The 24851-nt window shown below is 36.1% G+C and overlaps 1 protein-coding gene across 1 annotated transcript in view; it reads right to left on the bottom strand.

Annotated features, from left to right (window-relative positions):
- ZCCHC7 (zinc finger CCHC-type containing 7) overlaps positions 1–24851 on the bottom strand; it is a gene marked incomplete at its 5' end in the record, with an annotated part of 236629 nt that overhangs the window by 35167 nt on the left and 176611 nt on the right. Inside the window, 3 exons of the mRNA XM_079707247.1 lie at positions 18342–18512; positions 19438–19563; positions 20788–20831. Coding sequence (XP_079563373.1) covers positions 18342–18512; positions 19438–19563; positions 20788–20831 — 341 coding nt within the window. The remainder of the gene's footprint in view (positions 1–18341; positions 18513–19437; positions 19564–20787; positions 20832–24851) is intronic.

The following is a 24851-nucleotide window of genomic DNA, read 5'->3' as shown; positions in this document are numbered from 1 at the left end:
TTAATTTTACAAATAGTTGATAACATTTGTAATATATACTTGCTGGTTTTTAGCTAAAAGTAAACAATATGAGAGCCAGTAAAATGAACCATGATAATGTAGTGGCTAGTATCAGTGACTCTATAGCCAAATGGTAGAATTCAAATCCTGGCTCTATTATTTACTATCTTGGGCAAGTTACATCTCTATGTCTCAGTTTCCTCATTGATAAAATGGGGACAACAGTACTTCTTCAAAGGGCTGTTGTAATGGTTAAAGAGTTGATAAGTATAAAGTCCTTAGAACAATGCCTGACACATAGCAAGCACTCTATTGTATCAATGATTGCAATGATGACGTCAATTTGGCACTCTCCATACTTTTGATGCAAGAAATGATCATGAGGAAATCAGCATCAATTAGGTAGCTGAAATAAGTGAAATCTATTGTGTAATGGTCAACTCTTGGATGTGGCCAAACCTAAGAGAAAGCAGAAACTCAGTTTAAGTAAGCTGTTGATAAAGATAGGGGGAAAAAAATCCCAAAGGACAAATAAGAAATGTAGATTTTGTTAGGATTTAGCTGCTTGTGGCAACCTTCCTCATAGGAAAAAAAAAAATCCAGAAACATTAATGAACATCTACTATGGGCAAGTACCTATTTTTATTTATATTCAACTGAGGTGACCTCAGTAATGTTTTTAGTTGTTTGAAAATACGTAAAAAAGAATATTTGATCAGATAAATCTGATCTTGTATTTTATAGTTAAGCTTTGGACTTAAAAAAATCTTAAAATATTTTGATCACTGGTAAAAAACAAAAGTACTCCACATCATTCTCAAAGCTGATATACCCTTCTTCAGTTCGCTCAAGCTTACTTGATTCTTTTTTTCAACAATGTTTAAACAATAATAACAACCCCAGCTTCCTTACTAGCCTTTCCCTCTTGCCTTTCTTTCTTATAGAACCAGAGATCTATCACCTGAAGACTGGGAAAGTGGGTAGCAGAAAGGAGAAACTTTGGAGGGATAGATCCCTATAATTTTGATAACTTATCTGGCCACTTTAGTAGTGAGTATATAATCCATGTACACAGGTCAAGAGAGAGGTCTTATTTCCTGCTCTCTGGCATCTTAACTCCCTCTTTCTATAACTTTCAGCACACTCAGATCTCCCATTTTTAAACAAGCAAACAAAACATCCCCTGAAAAACAATTAAAACTCTATGCTGATGACACCCTTTAATTATAACTGCTAGGAGCTGATTTCATTGCTCCTTTGGTATTGGTGCTTATGTTCTGAGTAACTGTAAACTAGTTCTCAAAGGTGCTATACCACCCTGTTTCCTTAAGCTCACTAGCAGGCACTAGAAGTTTTAAACCAGATTAATAAGTGATAAACTAAAGGTAAAATAATTTTAAAATGAAAATTTAGACTTTCTTCATAAACCAGTTATACAAAGTCCATCACAAACAACAGATACATAGAAGAGCAAACTGGTTCAAATCACTGAAAATAATCCTAATTCATCTTAGCCAACTACATTATACTCCTTTTATTTATAGTCATGCCCTATCATTCAGTTCTAGTTCTCTGATTCTCACAGAATTCTCCTGGGAAAATTTTCTTTTCATCTTCTCCCAAGAATCTTATAGCATCCAGGATATGTCAGGTATATGAGTAATCACCTTTAGGTCCAAAGTTGTGCTGAGACTGTACTAATTTTACCCCTAGAAGCTTTTTTTTAAAAATAACATTAAATATTATAAAAGTAATGCATATTCATTATATGAATAGAAAATACAAAAGCCACCTGAGATAATTACCATCTGAGATAATTGCAAACGTTTCAGAATATTTCACTCCAAACTTTTTTCTATATACAAGCAATAAACAATTGAAACCAAAATTTAAGAAACAATACCATTTACAAAAAATGAAAATACTTAGGTATAAACCTAAATATGAGGGGATTTGTACATACTGAAAACTACAAAACTCTGACAAGAGAAACTACAGAAGATCTAAATAAATGGAGAGGTATACTATGATGTTCATGGATTGGAAGACTCAAAATAGTGGAGTCAATTCTCCTCACAGTGATCTACACCGACTGAACACAATATCAATCCAAGTCCCATCAAGATTTTTTGTAGGTATAGACAACTCATTGTAAAACTTAAATGGAAAGGGAAAATAACTAGAATAGCTACAGTAATTTCATAAAAGAAGAGCAAAGTTTAAGAAATCAAACTACCGGATTTTAACACTTACTATAAAGCTACAGAAATCAAGACAGTATGGTATTGGTGATGGGACAGGTACCTAAATCAGTGCAACAGAACAGAAAGTCCAGAAATCAATTCACACAAATGTGGTCATTTAATCTTTGAAAAAGATACAAATGCAATTCAATGGAGAAATAATAGTCTTTTCAACAAATAGCAAACAATTGATCACCCACAGGTAAAAAAATTAACCTTGATCTAAACCTCATACTTTATGCAAACATGAACTCAAAATGGATCATAAATCTGAATATAAAACATGGAACTGTTTGAAAGAATACACAGGAGAAAATCTTTGCTAATTGCAGTTGGGTACCAAGTTCTTGGAAACGGCCCCAAAAGCCTGATCCATATAAGAAAAAACTGATATATTGGATTTCACAAAATTTAAAAACTTCTGCTCTGCCAAACAAACAAACAAACAAAAACCAAACTGTCAAGAGAATAATAAAAAGGCAAGCAACAGACTGGGAGAAAATTTATGGAAATCACATATCCAATGAAAGACATATCCTAAATATTGAAGAAGAAACTCAAAACCCAACAATCAGAAACAGACACTCTAATTAAAAGGAAAGTATCTGGACACTTTACCAAAGAGGATATAAGGATGGCAAATAAACATATAAAAGGATATTCAATATTGTTAGCCATTAGGCAAATGCAAACTAAAATCACAAAGAGATAGGTACTACACAACCATTAAAATGGGCAAAATAAAAAACGCTGGCAAGGGCCTCCCTGGTGGCGCAGTGGTTGAGAGTCCGCCTGCCGATGCAGGGGATACGGGTTCGTGCCCCGGTCTGGGAGGATCCCATGTGCCGCGGAGCGGCTGGGCCCGTGAGCCATGGCCGCTGAGCCTGCGCGTCCGGAGCCTGTGCTCCGCAACGGGAGAGGCCACGACAGTGAGAGGCCCGCGTACCACAAAAAAAAAAAAAAAAAAAAAAAAAAAACGCTGGCAATAACAAATGCTGGTGAGGATACAGAGCAGTTAGAACTCTCAACTTCCTGAGAGCCTCATTTTGCTGATGGGAATGCAAAATGGTATGCATACTCTGGAAAACAATATGGCTGTTTCTTATAAAGTTAAACATACAGTTATCATAGGATCTGTAATCTCCACCTGGAAACTCCAGAGGAATGAAAACTATGTTCACACAAAGACTGTATACAAATATTCATAGCAGCTTTATTTGTAATAGTCAAAAGCTATACATAACCCAAATGTGCCTCAATGGATAAACAAACTGTAGTACATCCATAAAATGGAATACTACAAAGGAACAAACTACTGATACATACAACAACTCATATGAGTCTTCAAAATATTACGTGAAAGAAGCTGGTCTCAAAAGTTTACAACGGTATGATTCCATTTACATGGCATTCTTGAAAGGACAAAACTATAGTAAGAGAACAGATTAACGGTTGCTAGAAGTTAAGGATGGGGGGAGAGTGACTATAAAGCATGAGGGAGTTTTTCAGGGTGGTAAAACTCTTCTGTATCCTGGTTGTGATGGTGTTTACATAAATCTATACATATTCATAAATTGAACATCAAAAGAAAAAAAGTCAATTTATTATTAAAGAAAAAAAAAGAATGAATATAGGCTTAGATTGCATACCACACTATTCCTAAAATGTTTATAAGCAGCAATAGAATAATGCACATTAAATTTCAAGGTAAAAAGTTATAAAATGAATATATGCTCATTACAAAAACAGAAAATAAAGATCAATAGAAATTTTAAAAACCTTTATAATTCTTGACATAACTATAGTAAGCAGTTTGGAATACTTCATTTCAAACTTTTTCTATGCAAATCTATATACACATAAATATGTATATTTATATAGAAATAAGTTATTTCATAACTTTTGAAATTTACGCATTTCATTTAATATACTAGTAACTTCTTTATATTTCAATACTCATTTCCACATCATATTTTAAATGCCTAAGGTTAGTCCATTATATGGGACATACTGTTAAGTCACTTAAGTTGGCCCTGAAGTTAAATATTTGAGTTGCTTCTAATTTTCATTATTATAAACAACTCTGAGGTGAACATTCTTGTAGCTATATCTTTGCAAACATATATCACTTAAACTCCAGAAAGGTTATTCAAAGGTACTTTCCCAGCACAACCTAACACTGAATATCATTATTATTGAGACATTTTTTTCTTCCTACTAATTTGTAAGAGCATTTTATATATTATAGGTAATTATCCCATCACATATTTTATAAAAATCATTTTCAAGCTGTGGTTTGTCATTTAACTTCATTAAAGGTCTCTTTGGATAAACTTCTTTTTAAAAAAGTTAAATCTATTCTCTTAAATCTATCCTCTATTTCTTTTATGGTTTCTGATACTGGTGTCTTTGTTTTCTAGTAGGAGCATTTAATATTTATTTATTGTGATAATTGATATATTTGGTCCTATTTTTGTTCTCAACCTTTTTGTTTTTTATACATTCTTATTGTTTCCAATTTCCCCTATTGTTTGCTATATTAAGTTTCCTTTGCCTTATTTTATTTTATTTTATTTTTTCTTTTGCGGTACGCGGGCCTCTCACTGTTGTGGCCTCTCCTGTTGTGAAGCACAGGCTCCGGATGCGCAGGCTCAGCAGCCATGGCTCACGGGCCCAGCCACTCCACGGCATGTGGGATCTTCCCAGACCGGGGCACGAACCTGCGTCCCCTGCATCGGCAGGAGGACTCTAAACCACTGCACCACCAGGGAAGCCCATCCTTTGCCTTATTTTAAATTAGTAACCTAAAAGTTACATGGCTTATTTTTCCTTCTTTTAGTTGAAACAAACTTTTATTCTATTGGAATTATCTATGATCCACACTATTATAGATTTTAAATTTTTTAAAGAATTTTTTCTAAAATTAGTATTAAGTTTAAAAGCAGATTAAGAGGAAGTATTCAGACACGTACTGTATGCTTTCTTGATTTCACTGTTCATTGATGCTAATTTTATTCTCTGACTTTTCCAATAAATTTACAAATGCACAACAGCTTGGCTGTGTCATCTATTTTTCTTTGAATGCTCTAGCCTCCAGAGATTTCTCCGCTGCCTTCTGGAATTTAGTATTGCACAGGAGAAGTTTGATGAAAATTTGATTGTGTGTATGTGTATGTGTAATGTATATTTTTGTTTGCATGATTTTTTGTTTGCATGATTTTTGTTTGTTTGATATCCAGAAATTTCACTAGGATACGTCTAGATGTAGGTCTTTTTTCTCCCTCATACTGAATATATGCTCTTTTGATCAGGATTTCCTTTGATCATTTTGCTTTGGATTGCTTCTCTATCCACACTGTGAAGAATGAATTAGGATTTTCTCAGTTTCCTATTTCCTGTAGTGAGTTTATCTCATTTGGAATTATCTCTGATTCCATTTTTACTCTACCATTTCTTCACATATGCCTGTAACTATTTTTTATTGCTTCATTAAAAAAAAAAAAGAAAAAAAGAAAAAGAATATGAAAACAAAAAGGAAAGGGGCTTCCCTGGTGGTGCAGTGGTTGGGAGTCTGCCTGCCGATGCAGGGGACGTGGGTTCGTGCTCTGGTCCGGGAGGATCCCACGTGCTGCGGAGCGGCTGGGCCCGTGGGCCATGGCCGCTGGGCCTGCGTGTCCGGAGCCTGTGCTCTGCAGCGGGAGAGGCCACAGCAGTGAGAGGCCCGCGTACCGCAAAAGAAAGGAAAAAAAAAAAAAAAAAAAGGAAAAAAAGGAGGCTTATGTGGATCTCGCCAGTATTGGGAACTGAGGTGGTATCTGCCAAGGACTGCACAGGTCTCTGATCAGCTTATTCATGGAAAAGTTTAGATGTGATCAAGTTTTAGTTTTCTCAATCAGATGTCTGGCTTGTTTGTGAGGAACAGGGAAGGAATTATAATTATAGAGGGATCTGCAAAGTCGGGATGTTTTATTACACTGAAAATCATCTACTCCATTAAAAGACCATTCATATTGTCCCAGATTTTTATAAATGTACCAAGATAAGAGTTCTGTATAAGCATCCCTAAACCAGGTAAGGCAATTTACATGTTACAATTTGTAAATTTAAGGTGTATGGCTGGGCTGTGTTACTTTGATAGATTTATATACTGTACTATGATTGTCAAGGAAGCAATATTTATCATATTACATCATTATAGTACAGTATTATAGACTATATTCATTATATTGTGTTTTACTTACTGCTAGTTACAAGTTTGTACCCTCAAACACCATCAATATTATCCCCTCACTCCAATCTCATAGTAGCTACCATTTTACTGTTTGTTTTTACAGGTTTAAATTTTTTTTTTTTTAGATTCCACATTTAAGTGATATCATACAGTACTTATCTTTGTCTGACTTGTCTCGCTTAGCATAATGTGCTCAAGGTACATCCATGTTGTCACAAATGGCAGGATATCTTTCTATCTCATGGCTGAATAATATCCCATTGGATATATATATTATATCTTTTTTATCCATTCATCCACTGATGAGCATTTGAGTTGTTTCCATATCTTGGCTATTGTGAATAGTTCTGCAATAAACATAGGTGTGCTATCTTTTCAAAACCCTAATTTCATTTCTTTTGGGTATATACTCAGAAGTGGGAACTGCTGGATCATATGGTAGATCTATTTTTAATTTTTCGAGTAATCTCTGTATTGTTTTCCATAGTGGTTGGATTAATTTACATTCCCACCAACAGTGTGTAAGGGGTTCCCTTTTCACCACATCCTCACAAGCACTTGTCTTCTTGATAGCCAGTCTAACAGTTGTGTGGTGTTATCTTAAAATATTAGCAAACCAGGACTTCCCTGGTGGCACAGTGGTTAAGAATCCGTCTGCCAATGCAGGGGACACAGGTTCGAGCCCTGGTCCAGGAAGATCCCACATGCCGCTGAGCAACTAAGCCCATGCACCACAACTACTGAGCCTGCGCTCTAGAGCCCGCGAGTCACAACTACCGAAGTCCGCATGCCTAGAGCCCGTGCTCCGCAACAAAAGAAGCCACCGCAATGAGAAGCCCGTGCACTGCAACTAGAGAAAAGCCCACATGCAGCAACAAAGACCCAATGCAGCCCAAAATAAATAAATACATACATACATAAATACATAAATAAATAAATAATTTTAAAAAAAGAATTAAAAGGATTGTATACCATGGCCAAGTGTGATTTATACGTGGATACAAGAATGTTTCAACATACGCAAATTAGTAAGTGTAATTCATTACATACCTCAACATAATAAAGGCTATATACAATAAACCCACTGCTAACATTATAATCAATGAAGAAAAACTGAAAGGGTTTCTTCTGAGATCAGCTACAAGACAAAGTTGCCCACTCTCACCACTCCTATTCACTGTAATAGTTGTCCCTTGGTATCTGTGGGGGATTGGTTCCAGGACCTCCTGCGGATGCTAAAATCCTTGGCATCCTTGGATGCTCAAGTCCCTTGTATAAAATGGTATAGTTCAATGAATACAGCTGGCCCTTTGTATCCAAGGATGTGAAACCCGTGGATACGGAGGGCCGACTGTACTGCAAGTCCTAGCTAGGGCAATTAGTCAAGACAGAAATAAAAGGCATCCAAATTGGGAAGAAAGAAGTAAAACTGTCACTATTTGCTGACAATATGATCTTATATAAAGAAAATCCCAAACAGTTAATCAAAAACTCTTGGAACTAATCAATGATTTCCGTAAAGTGGCAGGTTACAAAATCAACTTACATAAAACAGTAGCATTCCTTTAGACTAATGATGAAGCATCAAAACAAGAAATAAAGAAAACTATCTCATTCATAATAGCATCAAAAACAACAAAATACTTAGGGATAAATTTAGCCAAGGAAGTGAAAGATCTGTACAATGAAAACAATAAGACTTTGCTGAAAGAAATAAGAAGACACAAACAAATGTAGACATCCATGTTCATGGATCAAAAGAGTGCTGTCTTTTTAAAGATGAGTAAGCTAACAAAGATAGATGTCCATAATTAAGACTTTGAATATTTTTAGAGGCTGAAAATCTTTTCCAGTTGCTGTATTTTCCTTCACTATGTACTATTTGAGGGAGATGATCAGAACCCAATCAAAAAGCTGTATGGAATTTTTAAATATATATATATATTTATATATATATTTATATTTATGTATGGGAGTTGACCTTAGCCTGTAATGCGTAGTAAACAACACTTTCAGCCTTCCAGGTGTTAATGAGGATCTGACTTCCTTAATTTCACTCTCCAAATTCATAACTTAGATAACTATGTCCCAGAATTTGTCCTTATTATTGGATTTAAAGGTTAAATTTAAGTCCAAGGTGAGGAGTAATAATGATAGAGTGAGTCAGAAATTTAACAAAATTCCCAGTGGCCTGCTGCTCTATTTATCAAAAACTCATGTCTTCCCAATGTGATTGCACTGAAGATTAGGTTCATTCCTAAGCCAAATAAAATTCACAATAAAATACTAAAGTTTATTTATCCCTTCATTTTTAGAGCTGCTTGTTCTATAGACTGTTCAGGGACAATCTTTCTCCTCTTTTGGTGTAAGTTAGGGGTCTGGAAAGGGAACCATCTCTATCCTCTACAAACTTATTCTTAAAGCTTCTATAAAGAAAACGTAAACCTGCTCTCCATCTGCTAGTTCTACTGAAAGTGACTAATACTAGGCCATGAGGCATGTGCTACAGGGAAACTTGGGGAGGCTGGCGGAATTCATCAGGTTAGTCAGAGATGACTAGAAAGGATACCGTTCAGTTGAATTTCAAAGTAAAGACTGGTCTCTTCACACTTTGTACTAAATTACACACCATCAGTTAAAAATGTAGAACTTTTTCCCTGCTAAGGTTATTTCCATAAGGTTAAACATATTTTTAACCACGAAAAGTTTCAGATATTCATTTATTAGGTAGTTTGGGAACAGTTCCAATGAATTATTAATGACTAATTCTGGGACTCACTCCCTGAACAATGAACACATATGAATTTTCACTAACATCATGAGTTTTGCAAGCACCCATCAAGAGAATGAGACCTCTAACATAGACGTCTACACTTAACTTCCTTGGGGGCGTATTCTGGTCTCCCAGGTAAATAAGTATCTTATAAGCCTATTCAACAATTATTTTTCTATTAAGCAAATCCATCAATCCCAGCCATGACCTCTTCCTTCAACACTATGTTTTAAATAATGAAATGTCGTGAAAAGTGAGAGTAACAAAGTATATCTAACCTGATTTTCTTTATTCTCAAAAGTCGGTTCAATGCTCAGGTGTCAGCAGAACTATATATATATATATATATATATATATATATTTTTTTTTTTTTTTGGCGGTACGCGGGCCTCTCACTGTTGTGGCCTCTCCCGTTGCGGAGCACAGGCTCCGGATGCACAGGCCCAGCGGCCGTGGCTCACGGGCCCAGCCGCTCCGCGGCATGTGGGATCCTCCCGCACTGGGGCACAAACCCGTGTCCCCTGCATTGGCAGGCGGACTCTCAACCACTGCGCCACCAGGGAAGCCCTGAATTATATTTTTAACTGAATATTCATATCAATCTATTATAATGATATACCTCTGATATTTTAGTTTTTTCAGAGAGAATCTTTTTTTTCAAAATTATTCCCTTCCTTCTTCAGCACTGTGATTTTATCCAAATTATTTTGTGGTACCTTGAAAAACTTTTTAAAGTTTTTTTTTGGGGGGGGAGGGCACATTTACTACACTTATTTTTTACTCATCTACTCTTATTTAGGCATTTTCATTTTCTTAAGGAGATCTAATGTAAGTCAGTGGTTTGTCCTTACTTCAATCAATTTCAGCAGGAAAATGAGTTTGTCTATGATTCTTTGAATTATAAAAGGTTATCATAATCTGAGTTTTATATTTTCTTTTCTCGAATTTGTCCTTTCAAGCCAATGAAGAAGATACAGTATACTCCATCACAAAATGATAGATGAGATTTTTCCATATGAAAGCTGAGGGTTGACAGACCAAAAACACAGGACTGCATCAATACCTGTAATATTGGTTTAAAAAGGAGACACTGAAGAAAACATCTGAGAGCAATGCAAATGTTTTTTAAAACACTAGGATTACTAAAGATAGTGAAAGGGAAATATAGAAAAAGGATTTCCTTTGCCTTAGAAACTTCATTTTACTTTACACATATTGTAGATATTATAGCTTTTAGAAAGCCTGTTGAAACTTGATCTGAAACATCATTCGGAGATGTTTACCTCTTAATGAGTCAAGCTGAGAATGTCCAAGCCTATACATTTAAGTGCAGGATTGGACAACCTTCAGAACCATTTGACTAGAGCATGAGTAGGTAAGTGAAGTCTATGGTCTCTAATTCATTCATTTGCTTATTCAATAATCCCATTATACATATATATTTAGGAGCCCACTGAGCTCCTACATGGGTAAGGCACTATTCTAGAAGCTGGAGATACAGCAGTGAATGTGTCTGAAAACAGACATGGAACTTATATTCTAATTAGAGGGGAGAGAAAAATATATAGAATGTAAGATATAAGTGTTATAGAGAAAAACAAAGCAGGGAAGAAGGGCAGGGAATGCTGGAAGTTTTAACTAGGGTAGTTAGGGAAGGGCTCTCTAAGAAGGGGACATTTGAACAGAGACATGAAAGAGATGAGGGAGTGAGTCACTGTGGATAACTGGGGGCAGAGTACTCCCAGGAGAGGGAACAGCAGGTAGAGGGAAAACATGTTTGGTCTTTCAAACAGCAGTAAGGAGACCAGGTGGAGTAAGCAACAGGGATGTAGGCAACAGGGATGTCTATACTGGAGATGTTGTCAAGAAGCCAGACCACATGTGGCCTTGTTGGTGACTGTAAAGACTTTTAGCTTTTACTCTGAGGGAGATGCAAAGTCTTATTTGAGGATTTTAGACAGAGAACTGATGTAATCTGGGTTATGTTTAAAAAGGACTACCCAGTCAGCTGCTGAAAACAGACTATAAAGGGCCAAGGAGGCAGGGAAATGGTTTAGGAAGCTATTAGAATAATCCAGGCAGTAGATGCTCATAGCTTGTGCCAGGGTGATAGTGGTAGAAATGAGGAGAAGTGGTTAGGTTACAAATTATACTGTGAATCATTCTTTCCAGGGTTAAGACAATGTATTAAATTATGATACATTTACTATCACATCAAAAAGAATATAATACCTAGGAATAAACCTACCTAAGGAGGCAAAAGATAGGTACTCAGAAAACTATAAGATACTGATGAAAGAAATAAGAGATGACATAAAGAGATGGAGAGATATACCATGTTCTTGGATTGGAAGAATCAATATTGTCAAAATGACTATACTACCTAGAGTAATCTACAGATTCAATGCAATCCCTATCAAATTACCAATACCATTTTTCACAGGATTAGAACAAAAAATTTTACAATTTGTATGGAAACACAAAAGACCCTGAATAGCCAAAGCAATCTTGAGAAAGAAGAATGGAGCTGGAGGAGTCACGCACCCTGACTTCAGACTATACTACAAAGTTACAGTAATCAAAACAGTATGGTACTGGCACAAAAACAGAAATATAGATCAATGGAACAGAACAGAAAGTCCAGAGATAAACCCATGCACCTATGGTCACCTAACCTATGACAAAGGAGGCAAGGATATACAATGGAGAAAAGACAGTGTCTTCAATAAGTGGCACTGGGAAAACTGGACAGGTACATGTAAAAGAATGAAATTAGAACATTCTCTAAAACCATACACAAAAATACACTCAAAATGGATTAAAGACCTAAATGTAAGACCAGATACTATAAAACTCTTAGACGAAAACATAGACAGAATACTCTCTGACATAAATCACAGCAAGAGGGCTTCCCTGGTGGCACAGTGGTTGAGAGTCTGCCTGCCGATGCAGGAGACAAGGGTTCGTGCCCCGGTCCGGGAGGATCCCACATGCCGCGGAGCGGCTGGGCCCGTGAGCCATGGCCACTGAGCCTGCGCATCCGGAGCCTGTGCTCCGCAACAGGAGAGGCCACAACAGTGAGAGGCCCGCGTACTGCAAAAAAAAAAAAAATCACAGCAATATCTTTTTTGATCCACCTCCTAGAGTAATGAAAATAAACAAATGGGACCTAATTAAACTTAAAAGCTCTTGCACACCAAAGGAAACCATAAAAAAACCGAAAAGACAACCCACAGAATGGGAGAAAATATTTGCAAATGAAGTGACCGACAAGGGATTAATCTCCAAAATATACAAACAGTTCATGCAGCTCAATATCAAAAAACCCCCAACCCAATCAAAAGATGGGCAGAAGAGCTAAATAGAGATTTCTCCAAAGAAGACATACAGATGGCCAAGAGGCACATGAAAAGATGCTCAATATCATTTATTATCGAAAAATGCAAATCAAAACTACAATGAAGTATCACCTCACACCAGTCAGATGGCCATCATCAAAAAATCTACAAACAATAAATGCTGGAGCGGGTGTGAAGAAAAGGCAACCCTCCTACACTGTTGGTGGGAATGTAAATTGGTACAGCCACTATGGAGAACAGTATGGAGGCTCCTTAAAAAACTAAAAATAGAGCTACCATATGATCCAGTAATCCCACTCCTGGGCACACATCCGGAGAAAACCATAATTCGGAAGGATTCACTGCAGCACTATTTACAATAGCCAGGACATGGAAGCAACCTAAATGTCCATCAATGGATGAATGGATAAAGAGGATGTGGTACATATATACAATGCAATATTACTCAGCCATAAAAAAAGAATGAAATAATACCATTTGCAGTGACATGGATGGACCCAGAGATTATCATACAGAGTGAAGTCAGACACAGAAGACAAATATCATATGATATCACTTATATGTGGAATCTAAAAAAATGGTACAAATGAACTTATTTACAAAACAGAAATAGAGTAACAGATATAGAAAACAAACTTATGGTTACCAAGAGGGAAGGGGGGGATAAATTGGGAGATTGGGATTGACATATACACACTACTATATATAAAATAGATAATAAGGACCTACTGTATAGCACAGGGAACTCTACTCAATACTCTTTAATGACCTATATGGGAAAAGAATCTAAAAAAGAGTGGATATATGTATATATATGTATAACTGATTCACTTCGCTATACAGCAGAAACTAACACAACATTGTAAATCAACTATACTCCAATAAACATTAATTTAAAAAAAAAAAGAAAAGTGACTTTCCATGAGAGGAAAAGATATAGAGTTAGAAAGAAAAGCAGTCCAGGAATGGCTAGCGATTTCCTTCCTTATTTTGTCGTGTCTTCAAACATAAGAGCAAGTAGGCAAGCAAACAAATGCTCAGAAAATACTGACCCTCGTGTATGTCTCAAGTCCATATGATTACAGGAAAACTCACTTACCTGGATTGAGAATTCCTATGGCATTACTTTGCGGCTGATATTTCCAAAGATAGGTGACATGTTATTACAGGCAGAGTTACTTGGCTCCCTCCTATGGTCTAGGTCATTTTCTACACTTTATAGGTATGTATTATTTGCAAGTCACAAAGCTTAGTCTTCTGATACTCTCTCATTTAATTTTCACCATTCTTGATGCATCTCCAATACATCACTTTTTACATTCTTTTACACATCTGCCTTTCTTACTATACTCTGAGTTCCTCAAAGGCAGGGACCATTTCTTATTCATCTTTATCTCTTTAGTACTTGGATTACTGCCTAGCATGTAGTAGGCAACTAACAAATTTTTGATAAATATAGAAAGTTTATTTGGATGGTGGAACAGTGGAGATGTTTTTGAACAAAGGCAGAACTTAATTATTCAGCTCAACGATTGTGTTCCAGCCAGTCTTTATTTCTGGCCAGTAATATCTCAATAAGACTGTGAAAAGGATAAGAGGTGATACTTGTACTAGGTACTCTGCATTTCGTGCTGGAAATCCCCATGATTAAACTAAACTTAAAAAAAATCACCAAAATTAAACTAAAAAAATACTAGTTTTCAGTTTTATGTATATATTTGTTGAGGAGACATTCACTGGGCACTAATGTCTATGCAAAAGCCTACACAGCTTATACTGAGTTCTCATTTTTTAAATAAACTTTCAAGTTGCTAAAAATATTTTAGTATACAGTGATATTTAAGAGATTCTTTTTTATAGAATCAAATATTTAAAGAAAGGAATCAAGTGAAATATGTCTTATGGATTATTTTCTCCCACTACATTAAAAAATCTGACTTAAAGCAGTGACTCAAGTGCTGAGCGCCCCACAAATAGATGGCATTTTATTCTTATAAATGATGGTTAAAGGAGTTATTTAGCATGAATTGGGATAGAAGACCGAGCAGGAAATTTGAGAAAAAACTGCTGGAGAAAGGAAGAAAATTCACGTTCAGGTTGCAATTATATCTGATGCTGATTAACTCAGTCATTATGCTTTAATGTAAAAGGGTAACAATCTCAACAATAGAGACTGCCAAGGCTGAGATGGTCTTTTGTGAGAAGCACAGTTCTGTGGTATCACAGACTTGGTTCTGTGGCTGAAAATCAACAGTCTACAATGCTTTGTTGATCCTCAGAAATTATTTAAAGAGCTGAAAACTTTTAAAATAAACTATATTTATTTTTATTTGGAAAATATTTTTCTTCATCTATTTTATAATGTATTGATATTTTAAATATCATAAGTTTATTATCAAAGTTGTTTACTAGATCCACAATATCTGCAGGTTTAAGACAGAAACTCGAGAGGATCTTCTGAGAAGGAGTTAAACTGACAACGTCTAGACTGTCAGTAAGTGAACTTTCTCAATGTACATTCATGAAGTACAGCATCATTTTAACTTTGAGACCTTGGGCATACCCTAACCTTACAATGTCTTGGTTTTCTCTTTTGTAAAATGGTAGTAATAATAAATAGTATCTATCTCATATGATGGTAATGAGGATTACATAAATGACTCTGGTGCAATCACAAAAATCTACTGAGCACCTACTAAGTACTGAGGATACAGCAGTGAACAAAGCACTCCCACTCCCCCTAATAGGTAATGAACTTAGCATAGTACTTAAAACACTGTAAATACTCAACTAATTATAGCTATTATTATCTTGGGACTGTCAGATATAGCTCACAGAATGGGACTGTATGTGCAAGATAAATGTGTATAGACAGTTTAAGATTCTCAGTTTATTTAAAAGCTATCAGCAAGAGGAGAGAATCTGTGGTAGATTCAAAATTGGGATTCTTTACATACTTCAGATTCTCTTCTTTTGGAAGGTACCAGTGATCCAGGTAGACTTTAGTAGGCCTTGAGTCATCTGTCTATCCTTTACACTGCAAAACTCTGGAATTTCACCCAAATACTTTTACATAGTAGTTAACAAATGAAGAGCTTTCCAAGCTGAGTTCAGGAGTCATTATAGCAAGAATGTGAATATGACTCATGAGTTTTCATTACTAATTCTCTTTGCACATATAACTGGTACTCTGGCATTAGAGAGATTCTGGTGTGGCTATAGGGATGTATAAAGCAAAAATGGAAGTTTCTTGATCTCCTTAATTTATAAGAGGTTAGGGCATCTATAGTTACCCAGGGCTTCATAAATCCTAGTAGGTGAGAAGATGAAAATGACAAAGAAGGGTGGAGAACAGTATTGTCAGAGGGTTTTAGCTTTAAATAAGTCAAGGATACCTACACAAAGAGGGAGGAGAAATGATTTAGAAGCAGTCATGGCAGGTGAGAAAGAGGTTGATCCTAATCAACCTAATTCAGAGGTATGTGGGTCAAGAGAGAATGAGCAGCAAGCATTTGAGAAGGCTGCAAGGGAAACAATATTTTCTGTGAAGGACCAGGTTTCAAGACAGATTTAAAGCATGTGTGGGAATAGCTGAATAGTCCCAGCAACCAGGGGCCAGAATGAAACTGCTCCCAAGTGAATCCTCATGAAGACCTTCTGGGATGGTGGAAGGACTTCAAGTTTCTTCAGAAGGAGTCAGTGGAGCCTAGGTTGGATTGGGCTCCAAGGGAATTCTATACCAGGTGGGCAGGCTGAGAAAAGATCAATTCATGTCCAGAACTTTCATCATGTAATGTAAAAAAAAAACAAAAACAAACCAATGGTAGGTCTTGGTAGATTTAGGGGAAAGCGTGATGCCTTCTCTGAAGTCAGCCACAGTCTAACCCTATCTTAAAAACTTATATTCAATGGGGTTATTAATCCTCAAGGCCATTTTAAATAAAGAGTTTAACATACATTAGAGGCCAAAATTAAGAAGTTAAGCAGAATGAGCTATAGATTTAATTCACAGCTAATTATATAACCTTTTACAAACCATTCTTAACTGTTCTGTACTATAGTTTCTTATTTCAAAAAAACTGCTCATGATAATGTCTGAGCCTCTTCTGTTATCACACGCAAATTAGACCATACCTATAAGAGTCCTTTGGAAGAAAGAAGTTAAAAATTATGCTTTTAAACCTAACGTCCAAACTAGAAAATCTTTCTAAGAAATTATAATTGACAACTCAATGCAGAGAACAACAGAATAAAACTAAGACAACTTAGAATTTACTATTTTTAAAACTTAGTAAATATTGAAATATAAGTTTAAACTACTTTGGAATGAAATGACAACTTCTATCTCTATACCTTGTCTTAAGACTCATATTCAACCTCACTAGGGGCCTAAGAAATATAAATTAAAACAGTAAGATATCATTTTCTCCTTATCTGATTGGCCAAAAATTTTAAAGACTGATTACAGCTAGGGTTGAGAGTACTCTTAAACACTGCTAGCAAGTGGATACACTGGTGCAAGCTTTTAAAACAATTTGACAATATTTATCCAGAGATAAACGTACATATCCTTTAATTACACAATTCCATTTAGAATATGACTTACCAAAATACTCTTACATGTATGCAGATATATATATAAAAAGGTGTTTACAGCAGCAATGTTTGCTTAAAAAAAATGAGTAACAGTATAAGTCTAAATGTATTGGTAGAGAAATGGCTGGGTAAATTGGTAAAAATGGAATAAAAGTTAGCCATGAGAAAGGTAGTCTTTATGAGCTGATAGAGACACATTCATAAAGAATTAAGTGGAAAAAAAATTAACTTATAGGACAGTGATCCTATTTTTGTTTATAAAGATCCTTTAAAAACTACAATCAATATTATTTACACAAGAAACACATACACCAAACATTCATATTCTAGTTTGTCTTAATCTGAAATTCATCCCAACAGAAAGTCATATTAATTTTTAAGCAAAAGGCTCTAGGTACAATTCAATATAAGGAAAATTTAAAAAATATTTGTGCTTTGTATCATGTCTTTGGGAAGCACAAATTAAAGGGAAAAAATTCTTACTTTTTTTTTAGATGCTGACTTCTATAAGCCCTTCTGGTTGAAATTCTGACTAAAATTCCAGAGACATTTATAATATGATGCAAAATGACGTCTAAAATAACAATGTGCTAAAATTTAACATGCTACAAGTAACTGAAATGTCTTCTAAGTTACTTCTGTCTTCTTAAATCTAAAGAAAGATCTAAGATAAGCATATTTAAAGTTTTGGTGGTTTGTCCATCTTGCATGAGAATATTATACCACCAAGAGCCACCAATAAGCAGCATCAAAGCAGGCTTCATACAGACCTTTGTATACAACTGTTAAGTGTTTATATATATATTTTCATCTAACTATGAATGAATAGGTACACAAATTTTACATGTTATTTATTACATACCTCTTTAATTACTACCTTCACTTTGGCAAGCACATTAAGCCAAAGAAGCCAGCACAGGTTTACAATATTTATTGATGCTGCCTCCTGATGAACCCATTCAGTAGGATCCCTATCCTGAGATATCAGAGCACTGATTTACATGATCAGTGGCCAAAGGGACATGACTATCATTATACACAGTGCATAGTAAACATGCTTTTAAGTAGGCTGGCAGATGGTTACAGATTGGCACAATGCCCCCAAAGTCCGACAAATTAGTTACATGCAGGATACTCACATCAGCATAGTGGCCTATCATATCACATCTGTCACACCGTTTTCTCCAGGAAGATCTTTCAAGACATTTGTGAGTAGAAGACATAGGCAAAAAACAGTCTAAGCAAAAGCGGGCTGGACAGGCATACTGGAGGTGTCCTCTCTCGGAGCAGAGGCAGCAGGAGCGGACTTTCTATGTGGCAGACAAACAGAAAATCTCTTTAGCAAAATACGTTAGTCTCAAATAGAATACTACTTTTTCTTTTTCAGTATAATTCCATAAAAAGTTATTTCCAATTTGGAAACACAATGAAGGTCTTGAGCATAATTATAAAATCAAACAAAATGTCTGAAATCAGAGCTTTAACAAAACCATCTGTATCCTGTGGTTGCCAAAAAGGCTTAGTCTGCATATACTATCATCTGGCATCTATTTCTTATGCCTTGTCTTGTAGGACACTGACAAAGTGGAATGTGTCTGAGAGGGAAAGTAGGATGATGAGGATCTGGAAGCTAAGTCATAGGAGCAACAGATACAGAAAGAGGCTGCTCTGCCAGGCAAAGACAAAGAGGAAACAAGAGAGCCATCTCAAATATTTGAAAGGCAATCATTTGGGAGAGGAAGTTGGTAAGGGAAGGAATATTTGTTAAGGGCTTACTAGTGTCAAGAAATGTCTAAGAGTTCTGTGTTATTTCAAAGACTGATGTATCTGTTTAACATAATTTACATCATAAACATTTATAAATGCCTAAAATTATAATTTTCTAACAATGAAAATTACCCCACCATGAAACAAGTCGTGTCATAAAGTAGAAGGTTTAGAAGTGAAATGAGTCTCAGGAATCAATCTGATTCAATCTTCTCATTTTATAGAAAAGAAAAAAGAAGCACAAAAGGTGAAGTGATTTGCCTAAGGTTGTACAACTACTAATGGGATGCTGACATTGATTCTGGCTGTAGATTTATTGTTCTTTACTACTTCTCTAGGCTGCGACCTACATAAACATGTAATATGAAATTTAACACATATAACATTTGAATTGTAAGATTATAAGGGTTCGAACCCTATGATTTTGATTTTAACAATGTGGAAAGACACATTACATATTTCACATACTTGTGGAAAGGGGCAGTTTTTTGACAAATGGCCACATTTGTCACAATTTCTACAGGTAACGTTTTTGTTGACTGAATAGTATCGGTGGGTCCATCTTCCAGATGTTCTTTTTTTACCTATCTGTGCCTAAGGGAAAAAAAAGATCAAGAATTAAAATTATTTCACTCTGTTTAAGAGAATTAACAGTCATAATCTGTTCAATTCAGAACTTAGCAACAGGGAATTTTGTATTCTTAAAAGGAGTTAGAAAAACTTGAAAAGGGGTGCCATGAAAACAGCTCTACTTTTTGTCTGCCCATCTCCCCTTTTCTTTTACACTTCTCCATATGGTTCCATTTCTTTTTTATCTTTCTCTACTTACGGTTCAGGTCTAGTAGGGGCACTGAAATGCATCATTTAGACATTCCAGTGGCATTCAGAGTCAAAGATATTGCTGACATATATCTGGACGTATACATTTTTCTGGATGAGAAACTTGCTTAAATTTTTAGTTAGGGGTTGGTGTTTTTTATGATTTTGTCCTTTATAAAGTTATAAAACCACATAGTGACCAAATACATTCCTTCTTTTGAACAGTCCAGGGTTACTGCTTACAAACTGGATTTTAATTTCTAAGAGAGAATGAGATAATTTCCTTCCCCTAGAGTCCTTTTAAGATCCATTCTGCCTACACTGATCCAATTCTAGCTGTCCCATATTCTAGCCAAAATCCAGTATCTTGCAAGAGAACATTAGCAAAGCATATCATATGGACTACCTAAAGAGGAATACCTAAATGCCAACCATGCTTTTATCTTGTTTGGTACAATTCCATCTTTGAAAAAAACTTTCATCTTTTACTTGTTATTCTGCTCAATTGGCCAAGTAGACCTCAAAAGGAGACACAATCTAATTATCTCTTAACATTTTCCTTATACCAAGTTGTAAAATTACTCTCTTTTTCTAGCCATCTGTCATAATTAAGGCTAATAATCGACAAAGACAAACACCTGCCACATCCTAAATATAGACTAACCATTTCCTTACACTGAAGAAGCAGTTATTTCCGGTGTTGATCTTTAGGGGCATCAGGCAAAATGGGCTGCGAGGACTTACCATAGCAGAGAAGAAACAAAAGGGAAAGGGGGACTAAATCATTATGGCAATTAACTGACTGACAAAAATCAAGGCTGAACTGCGCTTCTGAAAAATTCAATCACCCACAGACTAAAATTAAACTTTTCCTTACAAGATACTTGGACTGCTGCTACTTTAAAAAAGATGATTAAGTCATCATAATGAAATGAAACTATGCCTCAAAGAAAATTATTATTCTATTATTCACAACTTCAAAAATGTTTTGATTTTTACCTCAACGTCTTTGTCACTGATGAACCAGTTTACACCATCTTCTCCTACAAAACAAATAAAATGTTACTCAATCTTGACACCTTTAAAGCACTTGATTGACAATAAATTATTCAATCTGTCAGTATTGAAATGGAACCCCAAAGGTATAGTGAGAACCCCTTAACATCTTCTCTTGACACCGTCATTATTTGTGTGGCTCTGAACAAATACTTAACCTCTCTTAATCTCAGTTTCCTTACCTGTGAAATGGGAATAATAGTATTTTCCCTGTATACCTAAAAAATATTGTGCGAACCAAGTGAGATACGTGAAAATGCTTTGAAAACCATCAAACTATAAACAAATATATATATAAAAAAATCACTGAAGGGACCAAAAACCCAACAGCAGGTGCAGAGAGAAATTTTATCTGAACTTCCCTTATCTGACTAAAAGCCTGCTTTGTGAGTCAGCTGCCACAGCCCCTCTCCCCAACCCAGACGTCTCTAGTCAGGAAAGTCACTGACCTTGGGTACCAGGACATTCCCCCAAAACTGTGTAAACAAGCACATCAAAACCTTCTATCAGGGCTTCCCTGTTGGCGCAGTGGTTGAGAGTCTGCCTGCCGATGCAGGGGACATGGGTTCATGCCCCGGTCTGGGAAGATCCCACATGCCGCGGAGCGGCTGGGCCCGTGAGCCATGGCCGCTGAGCCTGCACGTCCGGAGCCTGTGCTCCGCAACGGGAGAGGCCACAACAGTGAGAGGCCTGAGTACCGCAAAACAAACAAACAAGAAATCCTTCTGTCTTCTGAAGCCCTAAATCCTCCCTTTTGTTAAGTTAGTATACAAACCTTTACCTTTGGCTATTTAGTGAGTTACTCATTACTGAGTGCTTCCACCCTTGGTCTTTTCTCCTGTAACTCTCTCTATTGTCAGTTAACTCGCAGGCCCCCCACCATTCAGACCCAAGTAGGTAGAAGAAAGGTTTTTCCTTCCAATATCAGTATTAACTGTGTCCGCCAGCTTCTCACTGTAACATTTTTATAAGGTGGACTCTGAATACTATCTCATGATTAGAGCTAGGAATTTAGCACTGTATTTTACAATATCAAAAATAGTGAAGTAAAAGAGCAAAAACAGAAGGCCAAATATCCAGAAGACAGTGACCAATCTAAAAATATAACTGTAAAAACCTACGGGGGTGGGAGCCCTACATTTTTCTTTATCAGCTGTTTCCTTCTCTTAGCACTGCCCCTTTACAAACTTGCAAATGGCTGCTATTCCCTTGGTCCATCCATGGCCAAGGAGGAAGGGACATATGACTAATGCAGAAGCTAAGGTGTCAACAAAGGACTGAAAGATTTTTTCTTCCCCCAAAGCAAAGATTTCCTCCTTCCTCCTATCTACTCTTCTTCTCTATCTCAAAAACACAAATTGAGCTTGACTCTTCTTTGAAAGGAATTTTGAAGAGACATGAAGTAATCTACATTTTCCCAGGCCTACCAGGAGTAAGTGTCTAGAGATACATTTTAAAATAAAATACCTTTACTAAGAAAACCAAGAGGCTGCTTTACAAAAAGACCAATCCATAGGAGAGCAGAGATGCTGTGCTGATGATTATTTCCTTTGTAAAATTCGGAGGCTGCATCCATATACTGAGAGTGGAGAATACATTAAATAGCAGCAGCTTCTATTCCTTCATCATCACCATCCACGCTATTATTCTTTCATTCAAAGGATTCGTCTAAGGAGCATGCTTTGCTGTAACTTTCAAAGCTGCCTTTTGTACCTCAGTGTCCTTCATCATTAAAACTCAAAATGACCACTTAAAATCACTTTAATTATAAAACTGACTTAATATTGTCCTTAAAAAATGAACTCCCAAACCAAGGAAATGCAAAATAGCAACTGTTACCACCCCCAAACTCCAATAAATTTACACATGAACAGAGAATATTGAAAGAAGGGAAGGTTTACAAGGGAGATCAGCTCCATTTAGATTGTTTTAACATACCCATGGAATTCAACAATATTCTAGGTTACACTCCTCCTCGACAAGCTGCAGTATATTCTTACTGTAGAAAATTTGTCAGCAAGTACACAAAATAGGCTTCAATTACAAATGAAATCAGACTTCTGGGTGGTAAATGAAGTAAAGGCATCACGAGGAAAATATAAGTCAACTCTTGGCCCTACTCATGGTTCAGTTTTGGTTCTACCCTAGCAATAACTGACTCTTATACCTATCTTGTTTGCTCCTTAACTCCAAATCCCAACCTAATGGAAGCTTTGTCTAAGAGCAACTCATTAGAACTTCCACAGGCAGCCAATTCTCCACTTTGCTCAATTTCTGGTAAGGGACTTGTCAGAAATGTGGGTTCCAGACTTAACCCTATCTCTTATTTGCTGTGTGGCGTCGGGCAGGTTATTTACCCTCTCTGGGTCTGTTTAGTAATGGGTTGGATAAAGTGGTATCCATGGTATCTTCTAGCACTAAGTTTCTGTGATTCTATCAAATTTTCATTCATTACTGGAATCAAATACATTGTTACTTAGTCTATATTACCTAAATCGTCCAGGTCTTTGCAACCAACAGAGTGTCTTGACTTAAAGACAACTTCCCCACAGGGCCCGGGAGCACCCATCTTCTATGTGTGTACCAGCCAACGCCACAGAATATAAAATGGGATTGCCCTAAAGTGTAAAATTAGGACTGCCCTAAAGATGCCTAATATCAACTCTTACCTGCTTTATAACCTTGTCTTGCTAAGATCCAGAACTATGATTCTTTTCAGACTTTAGAACTGTAATCAAAGCAATAACTGATAACTCTCTTTGCATTAAATTAGCTCAGTTTAACAAACATGTATTGAAAGGTTACAATAAGCAAGGTGCTATAGGGTAAACAAAACTGATAAGAGCTTATAACTTAGGCAAACACAAACAGATAAAAAGAAAAGGAGTAGGAGAAAACCAAACAAGATGCTATGGTAAATTCAGAGGAAGAGCAGATATCTGAATTTAGGGAGAAAGGGGAAATAAGTCACAGAAGGCTGTGCCATAAAGAAAACTGTATTGAGGTATAATTTACATATTATAAAATATACCCACGTAAAAAATACAGTATGATGCATTTTGACAAACGTACACACCTGTGTAACCACCACAAAAATCAAACGTAGAACATTTCCATCATCCCAAAACGTCACCTTGAGCATATTTGCAATCAATCCCCCACCCGAGGCAACCACTGATTTGCTTTCACTCACGACAGACTCATTTTGCCTGCTCTAGGACTGCATATGAATAGAATCATACATTATGTACCATTTTGTATATGGCTTCTTTCACTCTGAATGTTTGTGAAAGTCATCGTTTATGTTGTTAGGTAGTAGTAGTTTGTTCCTTTCTTACTGCTGAGCAGTATTCCACTGTGTGGCTACAACAATTTGTTTAGCTGTTTATCTCCTGAAGAACATTTAGGTTGTTTCCAGTTTTTCACAATTATAAATAAAGTAGCAATAAACATTCTAGTGAGACTCTTTCTTCTTACTTGACATAAGTTTTCATTTCCCTTGGGAAAATAGCTAGGAGTAGAATTATTAGATATGGTAAGTATGTCTTTATCTTCATATGAAACTGGCAAATTTTTCCAAAGTGATTGTATCATTTCACACTCTTTTCAGCATTGTATGAGAGTCCCAGCTAGCTTCATAATCTTACCAATACTTGGAATTTCAGTTATTTATTTAAAAAAATTTTATTGGTGTATAGCTGATTTACAACACTGTGTTAGTTTCTGCTGTACAGCAAGGTGAATCAGTTATACATAAATATATAGCCACTCTTTTTTAGATTCTTTTCCCATATAGGTCATTACAGAGTATTGAGTAGAGTTCCCTGTGCTATACAGTAGGTCCTTATTATCTATTTTATATATAGTAGTGTGTATATGTAAACCCCAATCTCCCAATTTTTCCCTCCCCCACCCTTTCCCTCTTGGTAACCATAAGTTTGTTTTCTATATCTGTGACTCTATTTCTGTTCTGTAAATAAGTTCATTTGTACCATTTTTTTAGATTC

Source organism: Hyperoodon ampullatus (genome assembly GCF_949752795.1).
Source record: "Hyperoodon ampullatus genome assembly, chromosome: 6".
In the NCBI taxonomy this organism is placed as follows: domain Eukaryota; kingdom Metazoa; phylum Chordata; class Mammalia; order Artiodactyla; family Ziphiidae; genus Hyperoodon; species Hyperoodon ampullatus.
Note: the sequence above shows the minus strand (reverse complement) of the source record. Positions and strands in the feature narration are given on the sequence as shown.